The 22,395-nt window shown below is 42.3% G+C and overlaps 1 protein-coding gene across 1 annotated transcript; it reads right to left on the bottom strand.

Annotated features, from left to right (window-relative positions):
- Positions 1 to 153: 153 nt before the first annotated feature.
- Positions 154 to 18,996, bottom strand: PPM1G (protein phosphatase, Mg2+/Mn2+ dependent 1G). The gene is made up of 10 exons (XM_026520978.4): positions 18,620 to 18,996; positions 5,533 to 5,602; positions 4,960 to 5,045; positions 4,503 to 4,635; positions 3,411 to 3,826; positions 2,574 to 2,708; positions 1,998 to 2,232; positions 1,482 to 1,611; positions 1,081 to 1,183; positions 154 to 760 (listed from the first exon to the last, which is right to left on the bottom strand). The coding sequence occupies exons 1-10, from the start codon at positions 18,737 to 18,739 to the stop codon at positions 554 to 556; spliced, it is 1,635 nt and encodes a 544-aa protein (XP_026376763.1). The 5' UTR covers positions 18,740 to 18,996; the 3' UTR covers positions 154 to 553.
- Between the last annotated feature and the right edge of the window lie 3,399 nt (positions 18,997 to 22,395).

Raw genomic sequence — 22,395 nt, 5'->3', positions numbered from 1 at the left:
CTCTGCCCCCTCTGACTGCCCCCCCCCCCCACAGGCACTCAAGCGCGCTGAGGGGCTTGGCCGACGCCACCAAGGAGGTGGAGTCTGGGGCTGGGGAATTCTGGGTGGGCTGGACAGGACAGCATTATTGAAAAAAGGACACCATTGGCACAATTAGGTTTTGGCCTTTAGTCTGAAAAAGTGTTGATTGAAAGTGTACAACAGAGAGCGGGTGCAAGCGGCCGGGGGCCATGGAGCCGCCAATAAAAAAGAATGTCCTTAAATAAAGTTCACAGAGTAAAAACCAGAACCGCCAGTCTTCCCTCCAACACAACAGAGCACAGGCACAGAACCGGTGATGAGCCCCAAGGAGCAAGGAGGCTGGGGAAGACAGCAGAGGCTCCCAGGCTGCTGTGTGGAGGGAGAGCCCTCTTTGGAATGGGCTGAGTAAAGCCACCCAGCTCCCCCTGCACACCTCATAACCACTGCTAAGGCTAAAGGAAAAAGACAAAACTCAGTCTCAGGTCCAGAGGGCTCAGAAAACAGTCTAGGTGAGCAGGGGTCTGGACAACCATTAGTCCCGCTTGGCCTTCTTCTTATTGTCACTGTTGCCATTTTCTTCAGCCCCTTCAGAAGAGAGCACCTCCTCCAGTTTCCGCTTGCCACTCTCTGGCTGAAGCTCTGCTGTGTTTCGGGGCTTGAAGCAAATGATGATGCAGGTCATGTTGTCACACCCTGTACCGTCCCCAGAAGTGTCTGGTGCCAGGCACTGATCCAGCAGCTACAAAAGGGACAAGGCAGGTAGCTCAGCATCAGGGTTTGAACACCTCCTTAGGAACCTAAACTCCCGGCAGAGGGCTGACCCTGCTGAGCCAGGGTGGTAGAAGGGAAACAGGCAACAGACGTCACAGAACAGGCCACTTGCTAACGCATAAGGCATGAGAGTAAGTCAGGGAAATGAAGGAAAATGGAACTTTCTAGTCAGGTTTGGCATCTGTCAGTAATTAATGATACTTCCCAGCTCTGGTCTTAGCTCAGGTCAAAAGACAAAACCTTGGCTATGCAAACCAGACTCCCTCTCTCCTCTACCCAGGCACTCACCTCTTCCACGATGGATGACAATAACCGAAGCTCCCCATTTTCATCACGCTGGCTGATTTTTGATTGAATAAAGTCTATAACTTCCTGGCTGCTCATAACATTCCTGGGATCAAAAACAATACACTCTTCTTTAGTCCCACCAAGGCAGAACAGAGGAGTGCAGAGAGAGGTGATAGCCCCCAGGGCCAACGTAAACACCTACGGAGACTGTCCTTCACTCTGCCTTAGGCTTGGGGGTTTTGACTCCAAGATGTCTGCCTAGGCTCTAATCCTAGAGCAGTTTGAGGAAAGTGCTAAATGCAGCCATTAGAGGGATGCAACAGTCAAACCAGCTCAGAGCCCTACAAGAAAAGTAATGCTGCATAAAAGAGGGAATTTTAGGGGATTCCGCTGGTGCTCACCATATGCCATCACAGGCAATAACCATGAATTCGTGGTCGTCAGTGAGAGTCAGCACCTTGATGTCAGGAAGGGCTGAAATCATCTGTTCCTCAGGTGGCAAGTTCTTATTTCTCTTGTAGAAGTGGTCTCCTGAAGTAAAGGAATGGTTCGTTGATGAGTAGTTTAAGCACTCCCCCAAGACTTGTGCTCGAGGCTGGTCAAGCCTTGCCATTCATTTCCCTTCCTTACAAAGTTCCATAGTCTAAGTGAATGGAAAACTGAGTTCTAGTTTTTCTTGTTTCAGCCCTATCTTCAGGTTGCTAAACCTTAGGTAGGTCGCTAACCTGTCTTTTTTAATCACCCAAAAATGAAAGCTATCTTACCTATCTCATGGAGACATTTTACAAACAAAGGTCATAGATACCAAAGGACTTGGAAAAAGGTACAAGGCCCTACTAAGATTAAAGTCTGCTACCAGGTAGTCTGGAAGAGAGGATAAGACCCCAGAAGTCTTCCCACATTTTCCTGGCTCTTACCAATGGCTCTGGAGAGGTTGAGGCCCCCGTTGACTCGCCCATCCATGGTGACCTTGCCACCAGCATTCTTGATGCGTGCTAGCTCCACTTCATCCTCCGGTTTGTGGTCATAGGACATGTCCAAAGCTTTGCCAGCCTCGGACACCACACAACGAGAGTCTCCTGCATTGGCTACAATCAACTGCTTCCCTCGTATCAGAGCCACCACCGCAGTTGTACCACTGTCAGAGCCAGGCTTAAGAGGAAGAAAGGGAGCATCATGGGAGCTTCTGGACACAAGCTCCTCACTGGTGCTCCCCTGACCATTTGCTTATGCTTTCTCCTCTCACTGGGACCACCAAGAGAGCTTTAACAAACAAGAGGGGCATAGATTTAATCTTTCAAAAGACTAGAGCATGCTCTCTATTCTGAGCTAACTGTACCCTAAAGACCTAGTTCCCCTTGTAGCATAAATGCCCCCATAACCAGGACTTTAGTACTAAGGCAGCAAGGAGATTCCCCATCCCCAAATCACAATCAGGGAATCCCATCTGCCTCTTGGCTTTTCCAGACTTGCTGCTCCCCTTCCCTACATACCTCCTCCTTGCCTTCCATGCCTGGCACCATCATCTCTTCTTCTTCCTCATCCTCTTCAGCCTCCTCAGTGTCATCCTCATCTTCCTCATTCTCTGCCTCTTCGCTGCTGTAGCCATCCTCTTCCTCACTGCATTCCTGCCAGAGGGATGATCCCAGGCTGCTGAGACTGGGATGACCCCCTGCCCCCCTCCCCCCAACTCATACTCAGAACCAAGAGGCCCTGACTGAACACAGATTCTGAGAGCAATGAAAGATACAACTATATGATCATGATAGAAAAATCTAGAGAGGGAAGAGGGCTAGATGGGTGTAACTAATATCCTGAGTTGGGGTCAGCAGACATGAGTAGAAAGTCCTACAAAAGGCCAGGGCTCTCAGCCAAAAGCACCCTCCAGGTAACATAGCCAGAAAATAAGTGGGCCAGGGAAGGAAATACCCAAATATCCAAAATAACAACCACCACCTTCTTGTCCTCTCTCTGGGAGACAAACTCTGAAAGGCCAGAACTAGATCTATTTGTTATAGTACCAACAAAGGAAGAGGTTCAAAGGTAATGGTTCCTATGTTGGTGGAAACAATGAATTCAAGAAAATCTTGGAATGTAGTAGTCTTGGAGGCTGATCTAAGAATAGGAGAAGGTGGGGTAGCTGGCCAGCTCAGTCGGGACAGCATGCGACTCTTGATCTCAGAGTCATGAGTTTAAGCTCCACGTTGGGTGTAGAAATTACTTAAAATTCAAAATAAAAAAAAATAGAAGGAAAAGAGCCAACAGCTATGCGTGATGACCAAACAAGCCCTCTGTAGATTCAGCAGCTGTCTGCTCCCACAGGCCCTTACCTCACTGTCTTCCTCTTCCTCCTCTGCCTCATCTGACTCATCCTCACTGTCCTCAAAGAACTTGGACTTAGCAACTCGAGGCAGCTTGTCAGAGGCTGAAGAGCAGGAAGGCCCAGCCTCACCAGTGGGAGTGCCAGGCTCACCACCTTGGCCTGCCTCAGTCCCACGTTCTGAGTTGGAGGAAAGGCCTGTGTGGGCCTTGGCTGTGGGGCCATTTTCCTCTGAAGAAGTTTCCCTAGATGGGTCCTCAGATCCTGCCTCCCCGTTGAGGCCCTGGGACCCTGGTTCCTCGCCTGTCCCAGCTCCAGATTTGCTGTGGGGAGCACCCTTGTGACAGTTCTGCCCGTAGCGTGTCAGCAGCTCTTCAATAGTCATGGTGGCCTCTTCGTGCAGCAGTGCAGCCTCCTCATTGTCCACTGCGGGGAAGAGGCTGAATCAGCACCCCAACCCCAGACTCTTCATGGGATCAGCCCCCATTCCCACTTCCACAATGCTTGCAGGCTGAGTTTCAACTTCCCCACCACCGCCCACTCCGAAGGCTCCTATCAAGTTTCCTATCAAGTCTCAGAACACCCCTTTGCTTCCTTCTCAAGAAACATTTGCCTGCATAGACTTCCTTTGGTCTTTGTCTTTCACCCTATTCTTAGTCAAAGAAACACTAGTTACTGTAGTTCTTTTATCACCTCTCATTTTTGATTGATAAGTTGGAAACCTCATTATGGCTGAGGACTGCAGAAGCCCACAGTACTAGTTTTAGGCCTATAGCCCAGGCTTAATGTCTGGCTGCTGACGCTAATGACAGTTCCAAGTCTTTAAAAAAAGGTCACATAAACATTAACAGGAACCAGAGAGACCCCATCACAATGACAAAAGATAATGTATATAAAAATGCTTACAACTATGGACATTAGGTAAAAAGGTTAATGCTTTCTCCTTTCATAACCTCAAATGTAGTATAGGAGGACATAGGGTTCTTTAATGTGAGGACTCCCCAAGTCCCTAAAAAGTCATCCTCTCTAAGAATTGACACAATATTAAAGAAGAATTCTTTAAAATGCTGATTTCCTCTCAAACAAGGGATGCCACGCTCACCATCATCTTCATCAGCTACTTTTTCTTTTTCATCCTCATCCTCAGTGGGTCGCCCTGCAATCTGTGCCAGCTCCTTGATGACTTCCTCAGTGGTCAGTTTGGCATCGATAGCCAAGAAGGCATCTTCTAATGCCTGTATATAAGCCAAATAGTATGAGGCAAGTGTAGGAAAAAGTACAGTGGGTACAAAGTGAATTGACTACATGCAACCTGGGTACAAAGATGGCATGCAAATTACAGTGCGACCCACCATACAAGGAGATGCTCACATATAAATAAAAAACAGTTCAGAGACCTGAGAACAATGAAGCAGCTCTCAAAAGGTCCAAGTGGGAACAGAGTTCTCTAAGAAATGCGATAAGCCGCAGCTTACTGGCAACAAGAAAGGAAAAGCCAAGGACTGGAAAACAAGGGAAAGCCTACAGAAGTAGAGGAGGAGCACTACGAAAAGACAGACCTTTTGTAGCTTGCCTTCTTTGTAAGCCTTCTGATCTTTGATGATATCAGGAAGATATTTGGCACAGTACAAGGCAACTTCCTCCCCTAGAAGAAAGGTAAGGTCATCCAGAGCACTGCTTCCCACATATAAAGCGATATAACATTTACATGCCATACTGGAGTGAACCCCAAGGGTCGAGGAAATGACTATCTTATACAACCGAAACCTATCTGAAAGATAATTGTTTAGGAAGTTCTGATCCAGAAAATGGATTTCACCATCAACTCTCTCAGGGCTATATTAATATACCTTTTGTCTTTTCTCACCTTATACATAGTTCTCAGTGGAAAAAAAATAAATTCTAATATAGGAAGAGGCTTTTTGGATTAAAACAAGGCCTGGTGAGATTATAAACCAATACAATATCCTGTTAGGAAGTAGAATGGCAGAATAGAGAAAAACAGCAGCGGGAAGGAAATGATATCTTAGGACCAGAACCTTGGAAAGGAAAAGAACAAAGGACCTGTTCTTGCCCCCTAAAGTCTGGAACTGGAGTTCAAGAATGTCACCAATATGATCTGCTAAAGTTACCTCCATGTCCATCATAGACAGAAAACATGGCTGTCTCACTGTCCAACTCAGGAATACAGTTGTGAGCATCCTAGGAAAAAGAGAGCATAATTAGCATTTCTCAACGTCAAAGGATGTTCTTCCTTGTGCACCTCAGGTCGTGAGGACCGCCTTCACGCCTTAAACTCACTAACCCTTCCCTGGCTGACCTACATGGCCTAGAAATAAGAAAGGAAAATGGGATGATAAAATAAGAAAAGAAGTACAGGGGAGGGAGAAAGGAAAGGGGCCAAGGGAGGGAAGTAGGGGCGGAAAGGAAGGGGGGGAGGGTGGAAGGGAGAGAGATGAATCAGGTCACTACCTCTGCAGTCTAGCAGCCTCAGCCTAGGAGATCTCAGTCCAGATGGCAGAATGTTTGGCTGTTGGAACTCTAGACCTGACCTTTTGGATTTGTGGCAACTATGGGAAGAACCAGAATAAAGGATCTTTAAAGTCACTTCCAGACCCATTCTATAAATCAGTGAACTTCAAGGAAGAAAATGTTAGGGAAGATAGCAAAAAGAGACCTGAGGGCATTACCAACCTGACAAGTTTCTAGGAGAATCCTAAAACAGCCTAAGTGAAAGCACTAAAATTTGCAGAACTATATACCCTTATACCGCCACTTCCCCAAAGCACCATCTAAACAAATTATTCCCCTCTTCTCTCAAAGTTTAATTCACTCAATAAGTTACCCTCAGGTAGGGAGAGGATATATTTACAAAAGAATCTTCCCAACAAATAATGTTATTAAGTTACACTGTGTTTAGTATTTGTTAACTGGAATTTACAATGCCCCATGTAATCAGCCTTCCCACCTCCTACCCCCAGCTGGAAATAAGATATCATTCATCGATCATGGCATCAGCACACATGAAGAGAAGTCTGCAATGGTCCTGCTGCAGCAACATTGTGGTTGGAAGGCTAGGCTTGATCCAATTCTTCTAATAATAAAACTTTGCCACCCCAAACAAATATTCCAGGCTATGCCATTATTCTGGTGCTGAAGCTAGGTGAGAGTGTGCTACAGCTTACTCTGCCCTACCTTGGAACACAACCCCACCTCCCTTTCAGATACTTTCTACAAACAAAAAGAATATGATCAGCTATTTACGCTGATAGATTATCCTTGTGTAAATTAATGGTTCTCCTTCCTCTTTCAGGCATTTAAACTTTTCTAGCTGTATCAATACTTAGGAAATCAGTGCAGGGGTCCTTCTGTTGTCCCTGTAGTAAGACTATGCCTTCATTATACAATCTAGAAAATAAAAGCTATCTTAAGGTAGTAAATGAGAGAATGGAAAAATAACTATTTTGTATTTCCCTCTGGTTGATTCCAGGAGAAAGTGTCCCAGAATCTAATGGGCTGTCATGGAGAGCCCTCAATGGCCTACGTAATAAAGTTGTCAACGATCGCCTCTGAGCCTCATCCCCAGGACCTGGAGAGCACCACCACAGACCAGAGGTCATCTTCTTCCTCTTCCAATCACTCCACCACCAGCCACACTGGCCTCCTTTCCCTCTAAGCCAGGGTCAGTTAGACCCTACCGGACCTACCTCTCCTCTCTCTGCACCAAAATGCCTGCCTTTATGACTATCTATTCCCTCAGCATCCTCCACCAGTGGTTCTCAGACTTTAATGTGCCTAAGATTTCATTTGTTATTCCTTCAACAAATATCTGAGTATCCATTATGTTCCAGGATCAGTTCTGGGTGTTTGGGATGTATCAGTGAATAAAATGAAGACCTGCGCTTCATAAAAAACTTACATCCTCATGAGGGATATACACAATAAACACAGTAAATAGTTAAATCATATAGCATGATGATATAACTCCTATAGAAAGATGATAGTGCTATGGAATAAAGGAAAGGTAGAACAGAGGACTCAACTGGATTACAGAAAAGTGGTGGGAGAACTGAGTCGGCCTGGGATACAGTGTGGTACAAGCTTGCTAAAGCCATAAGAAACTATACCTCAGCAGTCACTACCTAAGTCTTGCTGTATCTAATTAGTATCAGCAAAACAGTTGTGTCATATTAATGTTGACTTTAATTCTGTTGATTTTGTAGTGTGGTTTGTTGGCATGGAATTTATGCCCAATTCTATGTTTGTACTCATTTAAGTAACATTAAATTAAAATTGTTTTAGTGAATTCTGGAGCTCCACAAGTACTGTTTTCCTTAAAAAGAAAAAAAAAAATCCATGGAAGAGCTCCAAGATATTCTGTTAAATAAGGAAAGCAAAGTGCAGAAGGAAAGCAAAGTACAGAATGATATATTTAGTAAGCTGCTTTTGTGTAAGAAGAGGGAGCATAGGAATAGATATTTGTCTTTTCATACTGAAATACTACATGGATACACAGAAAACTAAAGAAAAGCAGTTAACTGTGTGGGGAGCAGGAGGGTTCAGACGGATGGGAGAGAGATGAGCCATGGGAATGTTTAGCTATTTCAAAAGTAAATTAAATATTTTTAAAAGACTCAATGTATCACTAAAATTTGAGAAATCGGTCTAACTAATTCCACTTTTTGATAGGGGAGGGAAGAGCAGTCTTCTTGTCCGCTCCTTCCCAGTGGAACAAGACCATCATTCTCTGTCCTGCAATGCCACTCTAAATCACAGCTGTACCAGCTCTTTTGAACCCATACCTCTATTCAAATCATCTTTTTTGACTTCCTCATCTGTCCTCACAAAAAGCATGTGAAGCTGAAGCAGATCTAGCTTCATACGAACATATGAAAAAATAGCAATTAAAGGAACGAACATTAAAAACAAGGAAATACGCTTTTGTGCAAATTAGAATAATGAAAAGGATGAACAGTAACCAATGGTAATAAGAGTGAAGTAAAAACACATTCTCATATCCTGACCAACAAGAATATAAATTAGTATAGCCTTCCTGGAGCACAATTTGATAATATGTATCAAAATTTCAAATGTGCATGCCCTCTGATCTAGTATTAGACTTTCAAAAGTTTATTTTATGGAAGTAATAAGACAAGGGTACAAGGATACGTATAAGAATGTTTACTATACCATTATTTATAATAAAAAACAATTATGAACATCCACATTTCCATGAAGAAATTAGATTACAAGTGGTACATCCCTCCAATAGAATGTAGCTATCAGAAATGAATATGTGGGGGGTGCCTGGATGGCTCAGTCAGTTAAGCATCTGCCTTCAGCTCAGGTCATGATCTCAGGGTCCTGGGATCGAGGCTCCCTGCTCAGTGGGGAATTTGTTTCTCCCTCTCCCCCTAGTTCATACTCCACCCCCTCAAATAAATAAATAAAATCTTTTAAAAAATATTTTTAGGGGTGCCTGGGTGGCGCAGTCATTAAGCGTCTGCCTTTGGCTCAGGGCGTGATCCCAGCGTTCTAGGATCGAGCCCCACATCAGGCTCCTGTGCTAGGAGCCTGCTTCTTCCTCTCCCACTCCCCCTGCTTGTGTTCCCTCTCTCGCTGGCTGTCTCTGTCAAATAAATAAAATCTTTAAAAAAAAATTTTTTTTTTAAATGAATGTGTTCGTTTGGAAATGGGTTCACAATATACTAAGTGATAAAAGGAGAAAAAAATAAAATGCACCTGTATGTATATGCTAGAAGTCTGGAAGACCACAACACATATCAAACTGGGTGGAGAGTTAAGACTTGGGTAACAATTATTTTCTATTTTTTTACTTTAAAAATTTTTGTACAATATGCCATACTGTTCCAGTTTGAACGATAATGATGACAAAACAAATCTATGAACTGTCCTCAAGTGGCCATGCTATGATATCCTGCAGGATTTCTGGCCAGCTATCTCTTGGTGTGCCTCCATTTTCTCTCCTATAACATGGAATAAGAATAGCTACCTTACTTACCCTTATCATCACAGAACTATTGTGATACAATAGTTGCAAAAAATGTAAAATTCCTTTTAAGCTGGAATTTAACAATATATATTCTGTTCTGAAATTCAGCACCTACCTCACACTTTCCTTCTCTATCCTTATTCTCAAAGAGGAATGCCTACCATAAAGATTCATCTTACATCTCGAGGCCTCAGTTCCTAGAACTACTCCACATACCTTCTCTTCCACTTCCTGGTAAGGCTCTGGATCTATTTTATCACTTGGAACTGTTCTACCTTCTCTAAGCACTTTAGTTTCCCCCTTTGCATCTTCGTTCAGAGCCTCCCTACCTTTACCCTTGCTTTTCTTTCTCTCTGACCTTTCTGAGCCAGAGCCAAGTATTTCAACACTGTCTCTTAGCAATCTAGAAAAACTCATCCAACCTTGTATAACCCGACCAACTGCTTTCTTTACCCCTGAATCAGAGCCAATAAGCACTGCTAGTCATAAAATGTCATGAAATCGTGTTGACTGTACACCCTAATTCCATTCAGCATTTTTTTCACGTGTTCTGCACTGATGCTTAAATATATTAACCACAGTCAGTCACAAACCTTTCCCATACTGTTCAAGTTCTCAATGCTCTTCTTTCACTCTTAGCAGATGAGCTAACCTCTTGCTTTACTTAGATCAAGGTCAGATTTCAAGAACTACCTCATCATCTCTATTCTACCTCAAAATTTCTCTACAGCTTTACCTAACCTCTCCTTCACTTCTGCCTCCAAAGCACTGTTTCTCCTTTCTTCTTTTCATTCAACAAAGTCTGTATTAAACCATTTATTGGAAACTGGTTAAAATTATCTCCTCTCTTTTTAGATTTATATTTCCTCTTAAACTTTTAATCTCAAAACCTTTTCCTTCAAGATCTTACTTCACAGAGCAGGCAATAAGCAAATGGCAACCCAAATAGCCATTTCTGCAGGCTTCTTTTTTCCCAAATACTATACATAATTAAATAGTGAAAACCATGTCAGCTTTCTTGAAAGTTCTCTTGGGTTCTGTGAAGTTCCAATTGCCTGTTTCTATAGGATGTCCCTTCACTTCAAACTTAAAATATGTAACTAGAAACTCAGCAGTCTTCAAAAAAATCAGAACTTCCCCTGTAGGTCTTATTTCTGTTCATGGAATCTTAACTTTCCCAGGCAACACTTAATACCACTCCACCTTGACTTCCTGGCTCTCTTCCACCATCCAATCACCAAGTCCTACTAAATTTTCCTTGATAACTTTGTTCCTGGATTACCTTACTCTTAACAGCATTTTATCTCCTTCCTGCTTCTACTCTGTGCCCCTGTAATCCAGTCTACATACATTCAGATGCCAGATTATCCTTCCCAATATAACACTTTATTGCTGAAAGCTTCAGTGGATTCTACTGGATATAAGATTAATTCTGCACAACTTACAGGCACTCAATCGTCATTCCTACCCATCTCTATAACCTAATCTCTTAATTTTCATATCATTCCCCAAAAGAAACAACTCCACTCTTGACAGTGACCACCCCAAAGTAGTAAGCATGCCTCAGAGTCTTTCCTCCTATCCCTCCCTCCAATATTCTTCTTCTTTTCCTTCTCGTTCTTCTCCTTCCACTTTCTTCCTCTCCTTTTGTCCCCATTTATACTCTCTCCTTAACGTCCAGTTAGTCTCACCACCTCCAAGAGATCTTTCTCAATCACACAAATACTCTATGACCATTCCTCTCTCTAAACTCTTTTAATATTTACTGTCTCTCAATATGGTTACTCAGCATATACTTTACTCAGCATATACTATCTTGTATTGCTATCCAGCATTCCATGGGGGAATAGAGTCTTAGGTCCAAAACTACATTGTAAACCAGCTCAAAAGCCAAGACTGTCTTAAATTTCTTTACAGCTTTGGGGCCTACAACTATGTTCTGCAACATAGTAGGACTTCCATGTTTGTTCATGATGGTGAGTTCCCAGCTGCCTCAGGACAAATACCTTATGGATGCCACCTCCTTCATTTCCTACCCTAAACCTAGAGATGTATCATAACATAATAACAGCTGACAGTCTGAAGGAGATGACTCAGAATACACAAGTCACCTGAGTCAGGGCCCTCCCTAAGGCCTTGCCTTATGTATCATAAAATCACGTATCATACAGAACCTTCTGATCTTCTAGGCAACCAGTAGATCTGTATTAACAAAATCCTGGTTATCCTGCCTGATCTCCATCTCCTAGGGTTATAAATACATCCACAAATGTTCCTGTGTTACCGGATGATCAACCATTTACATTTACATACATAAATTTATCCAAATTTTTACAAACCAAGACAAAAAGTTCAAAGGTGGTTGGGAAAGGAACTATATTTTTGGTTTTAAAGAGTCGTGTATTACTATCTGACTTCTAAAATTATATGCATATATTATTTCAATGCTACAGAATATTTTGTGTCTCCCAAAATTCGTATGTTGAAATGTAATCCCCAACATGATATTATTTGGATGTGGGTGTTTGGGAGGTAATTAGGTCATGAAGGAGGAGCCCTCGTGAATGAGATTAGGCCCTTATAAAAGAGACCCCAAAGAGCTCCCTTGCCTTGAAGATAGAGCTAGAAAGCAGACATCTATGAACCAGAAAGTGGGACCTCAGCAGACACCTTAGTCTCGGCCTTAGCAGTAGAGTCTTGAAGATATATTTTTATATGCATGTTGCATAGTTGCCAAGTTTCACAGCAACTTTATCTACAATACACAAAAAGAACAACCTAAGTGTCCATCAACAGATGAATGCGTAAACAAAATGTGGTATATTCATACAATGGATACTATTCAGCCTTAAAAAGGAAAGAAATTCTGACACATGCTACAACATGGATGAACCTTGAAGATATTATGCTAAGTGAAAGAAGCCAGTCACAAAATGACAAATGTGTCTTTCTATGAGGTACCTAGGGTAGACAAATTCATAGAAACAGGAAGTAGAATGGTTGCCAGGGGCCGGGGGCAGGGGGCAGGGGGCAGGCGGAATGCGGAGCTTTTTAACTGGTATAGAGTTTCAGTTTTGCAAGATGAAAATAGTTCTGGCAATTGGTCGCCCAACAGTGTGAATGTACTTAACAGTACTGAACTGTACATTATGTTATATATATTTTACCATAACTTAACATAAAATAATTAAAACATACACACACACACACACACACACACACACACACAAAACCTCCCACAAAGAAAGCCTAGCCTCAGATGGTTTCACTAGTAAATTCTATCAAATATTTTTAAAAGAATAATACCAATTCTTCACAAATCTTTCCAATGTATAGAAGAGGAAGCAACACTTCCCAACTGATTCTGAGGCCAATATTACCCTGATACCAAAACCACAGACATCACAAGAAAACTACAGATTCAATGTTGTTAAAGATAGCAACACAACACTCAACTGGATCTACAGATTCAGCACAATCCCTATCAAAATTCCAAGTGCCCTTTGCACAGAAATTGACAAGCTGATCCTAAATTCATATGAAAATGCAAGGGACCCAGAAAAGAAGAAATAAGAAAAAGAACAAAGTTGTTAAACTCACACTTCCTAACTTCAAAACTCACCACAAAGTTAATGGTAACCAAGACACTGCGGTACTGGCATAGCCATAAGTATATAGATCAATGGAATGGAATGAGTCCAGAAATAAACCCTCATTATTTATAGTCAAATGATCTTAACAACGATGCCAAGATAATTCAGTGAGGGAAAAGAATAGGCTTTTTAACAAGTGGTGCTGGGACTAGTAGATATCCACATGCAAAAGTATGAAATTGGATCTCTTCCTTACACCATTCACAAAAATTAACCCACAATGGATATAAGAGCTAAAACTATAAAACTCTTTAATAGAGAAACTGGACTTCATCAAAATTAAAAATTTTTGTGCTTCGGGGCGCCTGGGTGGCATAGCGGTTAAGTGTCTGCCTTAGGCTCAGGGCGTGATCCCGGCATTCTGGGATCGAGCCCCACATCAGGCTCCTCCACTATGAGCCTGCTTCTTCCTCTCCCACTCCCCCTGCTTGTGTTCCCTCTCTCGCTGGCTGTCTCTATCTCTGTCGAATAAATAAATAAAATCTTAAAAAAAAAAATTTTTTTTTTATGCTTCAAAGGACACTAACAAGAAAGCAAAAAGGCACCCCACAGAATAGGGGAATTTTGCAAATCATATCTGATAAAGGACTTGTAGCCAAAATATATAAAGAACTCTTACATCTCAATAAAAAGACAAGAAAAAAGACAACCCAATACTAACAGACAAAAGATCTAAACAGACATTTCCCCAAAGATCTGTAAGAGGCAACTAACACAAGAAAAGATGCTCAAACATCATAAGCTACCAGGGAAATACAATCCAAACCACAATTAGATACCATTTCACACCCACTAAAATGGCTATAATAAAAAGATAACAAGTGTAGGGAGGCTGTAGAGAAACTGACACCCTCATATACTGCTGGTAAGAATGCAAAATGGTGTGACCACTTTGGAAAACAGGCAGCTCCTCAAAATGTTAAACATGGAGTTACTATATGACCCAGCAATTCCACTCCCATGATATAGTCAAGAGAAATAAAAACTTATTTCCACTTAAAAATTTATAAATGTTATGTTTTTAGCATCATTATTCATCATGGCCAAAATGTGGAAACCTAAATATCCATTTGGATAAACAAAATATCCATAAAACGGAATATTATTCAGCCATAAAAAAGAATTCATGATACAACATGAATGACTCTTAGAAATATTGTTTAGAGGGGCACCTGGGTGGCTCAGTCAGTTAAGCCTCTGCCTTTGGCACAGGTCATGATCTTGGGGTCCTGGGATTGAACCCCATGTCAGGCTCCCTGCTCAGCAGGGAATCTGCTTCTCCTCCTCCTCCTACCCTCCCCCTCGTCATGCTTGCTCTCTCTCTCAAATAAATAAATAAAATCTTAAAAAAAAAAAAAAAGAAATATTGTTTAGTAAAAGAAGGCAGGGGCGCCTGGGTGGCACAGCAGTTAAGCGTCTGCCTTTGGCTCAGGGCGTGGTCCCGGTGTTGTACGATTGAACCCCACATCAGGCTCCTCTGCTGTGAGCCTGCTTCTTCCTCTCCCACTCCCCCTGCTTGTGTTCCCTCTCTCGCTGGCTGTCTCTATCTCTGTCAAATAAATAAATAAAATCTTTAGAAAAAAAAAAAAAGAAGACAGACATAAAAGGTGACATTTTTATAATTCCATTTTTATGAAATGTTAAAAATAGGTAAATCCATAGAGATATAATATAAATTAGTGGTTGCAGAGGGTTTGGGGAAGGGAGATAGGAAGTGACCGGTAATGGTTACAAGTTTTCTTCTTGAGTGATAAAACTGTTCTAAAATTGATAGTGGTGATTGTTGTACAATTCTGTCAATATATTAACCACTGAAATGTATGCTTTAAATGGATACAGTATATGAACTATATCTCAATAAAATTGTTTAATAAGAAATCTGTATATACATTTTTAGGTACTATATATGATTAGAAGTTGACAGACTCCATCTTTGAGGGAAACAGAAAACAGTTCCACTGAAATTAGTACTCAGTTTAAAGCATGTCATTACTTATCAGTGACTCTCTAAGATCAGTTCTAAAGATTTATGCTTTCAGACAGCATAATTTTAAAAAACAGCTTACAATGGCAAGAATTACTAATAAGATCTGTTCAACTTCTATACTCAAATTCAAAGTACAGTTCCTTACCTTACCACTCAAAGTACAATTCGAAGATAATAACCCAATAGAGGGTCGGGGTGGAGAAGTAGTAGTAACATCTGCTATAGGATTGGGCAACAGAAATAATTTATGTAAAACAGTCTTGAAATCTTAAGGAATAAATTTTGATTTTAACTTCCAGTTGCTTAGGAACTTGTAAAGGAATAGTATAATAGAAAACAACTTCTCCATATTCATGGATATACATTTGATATCATTTCATACTATCTTTGAATTGTGAATAGGTACTGCATGCTAATCAAATGAGAAGAATGCCCTTTTATAGAAGTTGCTTAACTGCATCCTAGACAAAGGAATTCTGATCTGGTTCAGTAAGTAAAAAGTGCTTTAAGATGTAGAGATGAGGCATTAATCTGAGGATCGGACAATAAATGCTCTTCAGCCTTCAGATACCCTCTCTTAAGTGGAACCCCACACAATGCTTGTAGTATCCCATTTTATATTTTGCTCCATTAATATAATGATTAAAACTGTCATGTAGGTAGCTTAAGAATTTTGTGCTTAACATTATCTACATTCAATTCTAGATGACCCTCTGTGACCACTAATAAGCCAGCTTCTATACGGCAGTACACAGCTAGCCTACTCAAAAGTATACTCTTGGTATTGATATTGCCTTTTAAAGAAGGCAAATATAATTCATAGAATTAAAAAAAAAAAAAAAACCTAACTCCCCAAAGAAAGCAGTTTTGTCACTTCCAGAGAACCTCATAACCCAAAACTAAAAGTACCCGTGTCCCTTTAAGACTACATCAAAAACCACTTTCAGATTGGACTTCTCATTAGCCACCAAAAACTCAGAGCCTTTCCATATATATTTCTCAGGCACCCTTCCAACAACCTACCTGTTAACCCACAAAATACATACCTCAACCAGCTTGAGGGTCCCTCCAAACCATGGAGAAGGAAGAAGGGAAGGGAACATCAACTGTGGTATTTTGTTTACCCCTCCTCAAAACACCCTGGTTCCACAGCAAGAGGGGCTGGAGAGAGGCAGAAAGTATAAAATGCCAGCTATTGACAGTTGCCATCCTTGCCTCAAGAGAAGGGGTAAAATAGTACTCTCTAAGGCTGAATCAATGAATGCATCAATTAGGATTTTAGCAACCTCTGTAATGTGTATTTGCATAAACTTACCTCAGAGGAACCATTAGGACCAAGCAAATAAGGTCAACAGAATTAATAAATACATGGGATTGAGCCCTAAAGGTTAAGAGGAACAGATGAGTACACTTTCGGAAAAGGTAAGATTCACTCAAGAGCCTACAGGTCACAGTTATTTTCTTGCCATAGCAAAGACACTCTGTTATACTTCGGAGAGAAAAGAAACAAAGCCAGAAGGAAAAGTACTGATGCAGCAGAAAAGGATCCCAAGAAGGACTTCAAGAGGATTAAAGATAACCATTCAAACAAAGATAAATTGAGAAACAGCATAACAGGAAGATTTTAAAACCCAAACTCTCTCAGGAGGAAGATTAGGATCTAAGGAATAGTCTAACAAGATCTCTACAAACTAAACAGCTGCTGATGAAAAAAAGTCATTTTCTAATTACCAAAGGAGAAACCAAAAATAAAGGGAAATACCCTGCAGAGAAACAAACAGAACAGAATCACTGGGCAAACAACTTGGAAAACTAAATATCCAAGCAACTCAGTTAGTAAAGAAAACTAGAAAGAAGAGTACAAACAAACAAACAAAACCCAAAAACAAAAACAAAAAAACGCCCTAGGAAAAACCACAGCAAGAAGAAAATAGAAAATAAGGAATGAGAAACCTGAAGGAAAAGCCTTACTGTGAGATGAAAGAGTCACCTCAAAATCTTACAATATTAATGGAAATGCCACAGAAATGGACTCTCCAAACTAGCAACTAACCCAAACCCCAGCCTTACATTAAGGTTTTTCTTTTGAAGCTAAATCCAGATATTTCTAACACTCAGACAATTACATTTACCAAGCACCCAGTAAGCTCAGTACTGAGCACCCCACTGAAATATGAATGCTATACTTCAGGTTGACACACTATGATAATAGTGTTCAGTAAGTGTCTCGAACAACTTCATCCCACAGATTCTTTCCACCTAGGCACAAGTGTCCTAACCTTTCTGGGCCTCAATTTTCCAGCTATAAAATGCAGGAACCAAACTAGATGAGATGAATTATAGGATTCCCCTCATTCTTGAAATGTTATACCTAATGACAGAACTGTTTAAAATCAGCTGTGGGGATAAAATTTGAGTCTGAGAACAAACCATTTAAGTTTATACTGTCATTCCAGAGCTAACCACAGGGAGGAGTGAGGGATTTGAAGAAATTCCCAAGGGAGACAGTATTAGGATGTTACCTGAAGCCCACCTAGTAAGTAGATAAACCCTTAATCCCATAAATAATTAGAGCACTTCCTTGGCCCTTCTGCCTAGATCTCACAACACTCTTCACAAAGACATGTCTTACACACGTCTTTCTCCCTTTCCTTCCTGCATGGTTTTTCCCGTTCTCCCTTGTAGTTTAACATCCATTTTGGCCAATTCTACTTCTTTTTATCCAGAAATTGTCCACCTTTCCCTTTTATCCAGAAGAAATTTTCTAGAAACATCGGTTCTTTATAGGTTATGATGGAATAGACTACAAATCAAGGAAACCATAAACCACAACAAGCACAGGCAAATGACAATTAGGGATTAAGTTTTAGAAAAATCCCGAGGAAAAAATATCAAGCATAATAAAAAAGGAATGATACCGATCGACACAACTGAAGTTTTCCAAAGGTCGTAAAAGGCCCTGAAGAGAATACAAACGACTGACAATTCCTGGAGGTCAGGTCGAGCCTCTGAAATTCACATTCGGTGCCCAGAGCCAAGCAACTAGGTGTTTAAGTATTTGAACAGACTACTTGCCCAGGCTTCCTTTCACTGTCAAACTCCTCGTCCAAAAAGAGGCCTCTCACAGCACATATTTAAGGGGAAAAAAAAGTAGTCATGCCCATCTATTCTCCTCGTCCTCGCAAAAGTAAATGAATAAATAGTCCCTCTTTTCATCTTCACTCCCACACTACACCTCACACCGTTTATGAGCCTGGAGGGCTGGGCTGGCAGGAGAGGATGGCGCGAAGGCACGGGGAGAGGGCGGTCAGTGGGCGGAAGGTGCCTCTCCCCACATGGCCGAGCTCTCGCCGCCAAACTGGCCACCGGCACACGGTCCCCAACCACCAGCAGTTCCCTCTCGGGTCCCGGCCCACTCTCGCTGCCGCCCGTCAAACTGCCGCCGCAGCTGCAGCTGCAGGCTCCTGATACGGACCCTTCCCCGGGGATGACCCCATCCCCCCGCTCCCTTTCTCCGTCAGGTTCCCGCCCTGCAGCGGCCCGCCTCTGGGCCTCTCCCGCCTCACCTCCATGGAGACGCGCCAGCCCTGCATGGCGGAGAAGCCGTACGGCAGCGGCAGGCGCGAGGCGCCGACCCCGTCCCCGGAGCACTTCACCGTGTTGGGCTGGGAGAGGTAGGCACCCATGGCGGCGGCTGGCCGGCGGCCTCAGGGGTAGGCGAGCGGGGCGCGACCCGTGCCGGAGCCGGAGCCCCGGGGGCGCGCGCGTGGCAGGAGCGGGCCCGGCTGCACGGCCGACACAAGGTGCCGGTGAAAGGCGCGAGGCCGGCCAGGAGGCGGTAACGGGACAGGAGCAGAGAGGGAGCGGAAGCGGAAACGGCGCCGCTCCAGACCCCGCCCGGCCGGCGCGGCGCGGCACGGCGCGGCGCTGCGGGCAGTCATTTCCTTAGCAACTCGCCCCGCCCGCGGGGACAACGGCCCGCCCAACCGCCGCTCCCGCGAGACTGGCGCGGTCACGCCTACCAACGGCCGCAGCTTGCCTCCCGCGGCCCCGCGAGAGGCTAGCCTCCCGTATCTGTCTCCCGGCTGTCCCTGGCTACCCCGCCCTGCCTTCGGTCTTCTCCCCGGCCTCTCACGTGTTTGTCGAAGCTCTTTTGTGTGGGACCCGGCGCTCCCGATCCATCCTCCAGTGTATCAGCCCCCTCTCCCCACTGCGCGCTCAGGCTCCGCAAACCCGCCCGATTCGGCTTAATTAAAGTTAACAAGCATTTGTTCGGAGCGCTCGAAGTCCCTGGCCTGGCCTTATGAGAGAGTCTTTTCTGACAAAAGAAAATGAAAACCTCAATCTGTAACATCATTCGAGTTAATACAATGCAGATATGTTTGGCACAGTCTCTGCTGGGTGAGAAGAAATCAAAGGAGAGAAGGACAAGCTGTTGCTGGACGTCCTCAGTATGCCCTAGAAGTGCATTATGCCTGGGAGAGGAGAATAATGTTACGAGGTTGCAGGGGTGAGAAAAGAATGTAAACTGCATTTGGGAAGATTTTTGAGGAAGCTGGCTGGCATCGTTGGAAAGTGATTTTAAGTAGTAATATTAGATAGGGTTGAGATGGTCATAAGCGCCTAGGTGGGTGACTTGGACTTCACTGTTATCCTGGCGTAGCATTTTAGAACTGTTGGTCTAGTCTTTGTGTGCACTGTATATTGGAGGAAGAAAGTGGAGACTAACTGGTTAAAGGGCTTTTAATCTAAGCATGAGATGGGAAGGGCTGGAACTAAGTGCTGGCAGTGGGAATAGAGATGAACAAATGAGACAATAAGAAATCAACAGGATTTAGTAACAGATTGGATTCAGGGAATGGAAAAGAGAAATCAAACTATGAGCAGATTGATTCTTTTAAAAGTCAAAACTAATTATGCTTCCTCCTGCTATTCAGATAATCCAAATTCCTTAGTAGTTTACCAGACCCTTCATGCTTGAACTAATTCTAACATACCTCTCCCACTTTTTCTCCATTTCCACTACAACTCAATGCTTCAACAGTACATCTTTGTTTCCTCCAAAGCCATGGTCTCTCCTCCTATGCCTTTTACCTATGAAACACACCTCCACACCCGCCCACCTTTGTCATCCTCCAAGAAGTCTCCTCTAATATCCATATACTAGTTTGGTTTCCCTATTTGTTTGTCTTTCCCAAAGCCTTTACAAAGCAAAAACTCTATCAAACTGAACTATTGTATACCCCAGCATCCCTAGCACAATCCTTGTATGCGCTCAATATCTTCATTTAATGAATAAATAACACCAAGGTTTTGACCCTGAATGACAAAAATTGGTGGAGCAATTAACAGAAAATGGTGTGGCGTGGGTGGGTGTGTATTTGCTAGTTTGGGCAGAAAATGGTGGGTTCCATTTAAGGTGACAGATATCTAAACATTGAAAACATTGGATTGAAGTTAGGCTATGATGGTAGAAGATGTTAGGCTGTAGGAGATATACGTCTTAATGAATCTAGATGAAATCTCTAGGGCAGTGTAACAGGAACATGAAATAACAGGAACATGAAATAACTCAGCCTCTTTTATTTCCCCCTAACAATGGAATGTGACATTGTGGAAAAAACATGAGTTTTGACATATATTAACCAATGTGTTCTTTCACAAGTTGTTATTCTCTCTCAGGCTCAGTTCCTCATGGAAAATAGACATACAATATCTACTTTTTCCAATTGCTTTAAGGATAAAAGGAGCTCAATACAAAGTGCTGAGTTTGCATAAATGCTGTATTATTCAACAATATACTACCATTTATTAAGTGTCTATGTACACATGCTAAGTATGGGATGCAAATGACATTAAATTCTTTGAAATTATTTTTACAAAAAATAGATGATCTGGAATAAAATGAATAATAGACAAGGAAAAAAGTGGAAAAAATATGACTCAAGAGAAAACAAGGTTGGGGCACCTGGGTGGCTCAGTCAATTAAGCATCTGCCTTCGGCTCAGATAATGAGGTCCTGGGATCAAGGAGCCTCCTTCTTCTGCCTCTCACTCTACTGCTCCCCTGTGTGTGCTCTCTCGCAGTTAAATAAATACTTAAAATCTTAAAAAAAAAAGAAAGAAAGAAAGAAAAAGAAAAAGCAAGGTACAGGGAAGGTGGTGATGTCTCAGAGAGGGGAGATGGAGATTGTAAGGGGGCTCATGGAAAAACATGGGAAAAGAGACAAAGAATATTAAGATTATCCTCTCCTTATCCATTCCCATTTCCCCCAAACCAATAAAATATGCTTCCAAGGACACAAAGACTTCATGCTTTGATAGGAAGCAAAAAAAAATTTTTTTTAACTAAAAAAAAAAAAAAAAAAAACCAAAACATTATATTAGTACACTGATTTTCCTGAGTCTTTAAGCTACGAGCTTCAAAAATGTGACTAATCAAACAGTCACAGAAGAAGCTCCTGAAGATGTGCTTTAAGGGCTGGCCCAATGATAAAAAGGTCTCTAAAATATGTTGTAAGCTGGGGTGCCTGGGTGGCTCAGTAGGTTAAGCGTCTGACTCTTGACTTTGGCTCAGGTCATGATCTCAGGGTCATTATTTCAGGGTCGTGAGAGCCTCAGTGAGGCTCCTTGCTCAGTGGGAAGTTTGCTTGAAATTCTCTCTCTCCCTTGGCCCCTCTCCCCTGCTCACACAGATGCGCTTGCCCTACTCTCTAGATAGATAGATAGATAGATAGATAGATAGATAGATAGATAGATAGAATCTTAAAAATATGTACCAAGCTTATTCAACAACAAGAGGTAAAGGCATGGGATTGGTTTGTTGTACATAGAAAATGACTCTAAGCATTTGGCAATCCCTACATATATTCACAATTCTGTATCCCAGTATCACCTTCGCTTTATTTTAAAAAAATCACTAGATTGCTTGAACTTTCTTAGCTCCCAAATTGTCAAGCATTGAAGATAAACAAATAGTAGTCATTTTTTAAAAATATTTATTTATTTATTTATTTGATAGAGGGAGAGCACAAACAAGGGGAGCGTCAGGCAGAAGGAGAGGGGGAAGCAGACTCCCTGCTCAGCAGGGAGCCCAACGAGGGGCTTGATCCCAGCAGGACCTTGGATCACGACCTGAGCAGAAGGCAGACGCTTAACTGACTGAGCCACCCAGGTGCCCCAAATGCTAGTCATTTTTAAAACAGTTTTGTTTCTCTTAGTCTCTCACAAGCCTCTTTTCCAGTTACCACTCATGAGAGAAAGGAGAAAACAGCAGAAGATAGTTCAAGCAAGTGTTTTTCAAACATGAGAAATTGTGAACCTCTGAGACATGCAGGTCCCAA

Source organism: Ursus arctos, unplaced genomic scaffold (assembly GCF_023065955.2).
Source record: "Ursus arctos isolate Adak ecotype North America unplaced genomic scaffold, UrsArc2.0 scaffold_8, whole genome shotgun sequence".
Taxonomy (NCBI): Eukaryota; Metazoa; Chordata; class Mammalia; order Carnivora; family Ursidae; genus Ursus; species Ursus arctos.
This window is presented reverse-complemented; position numbering and strand designations above follow the sequence as displayed.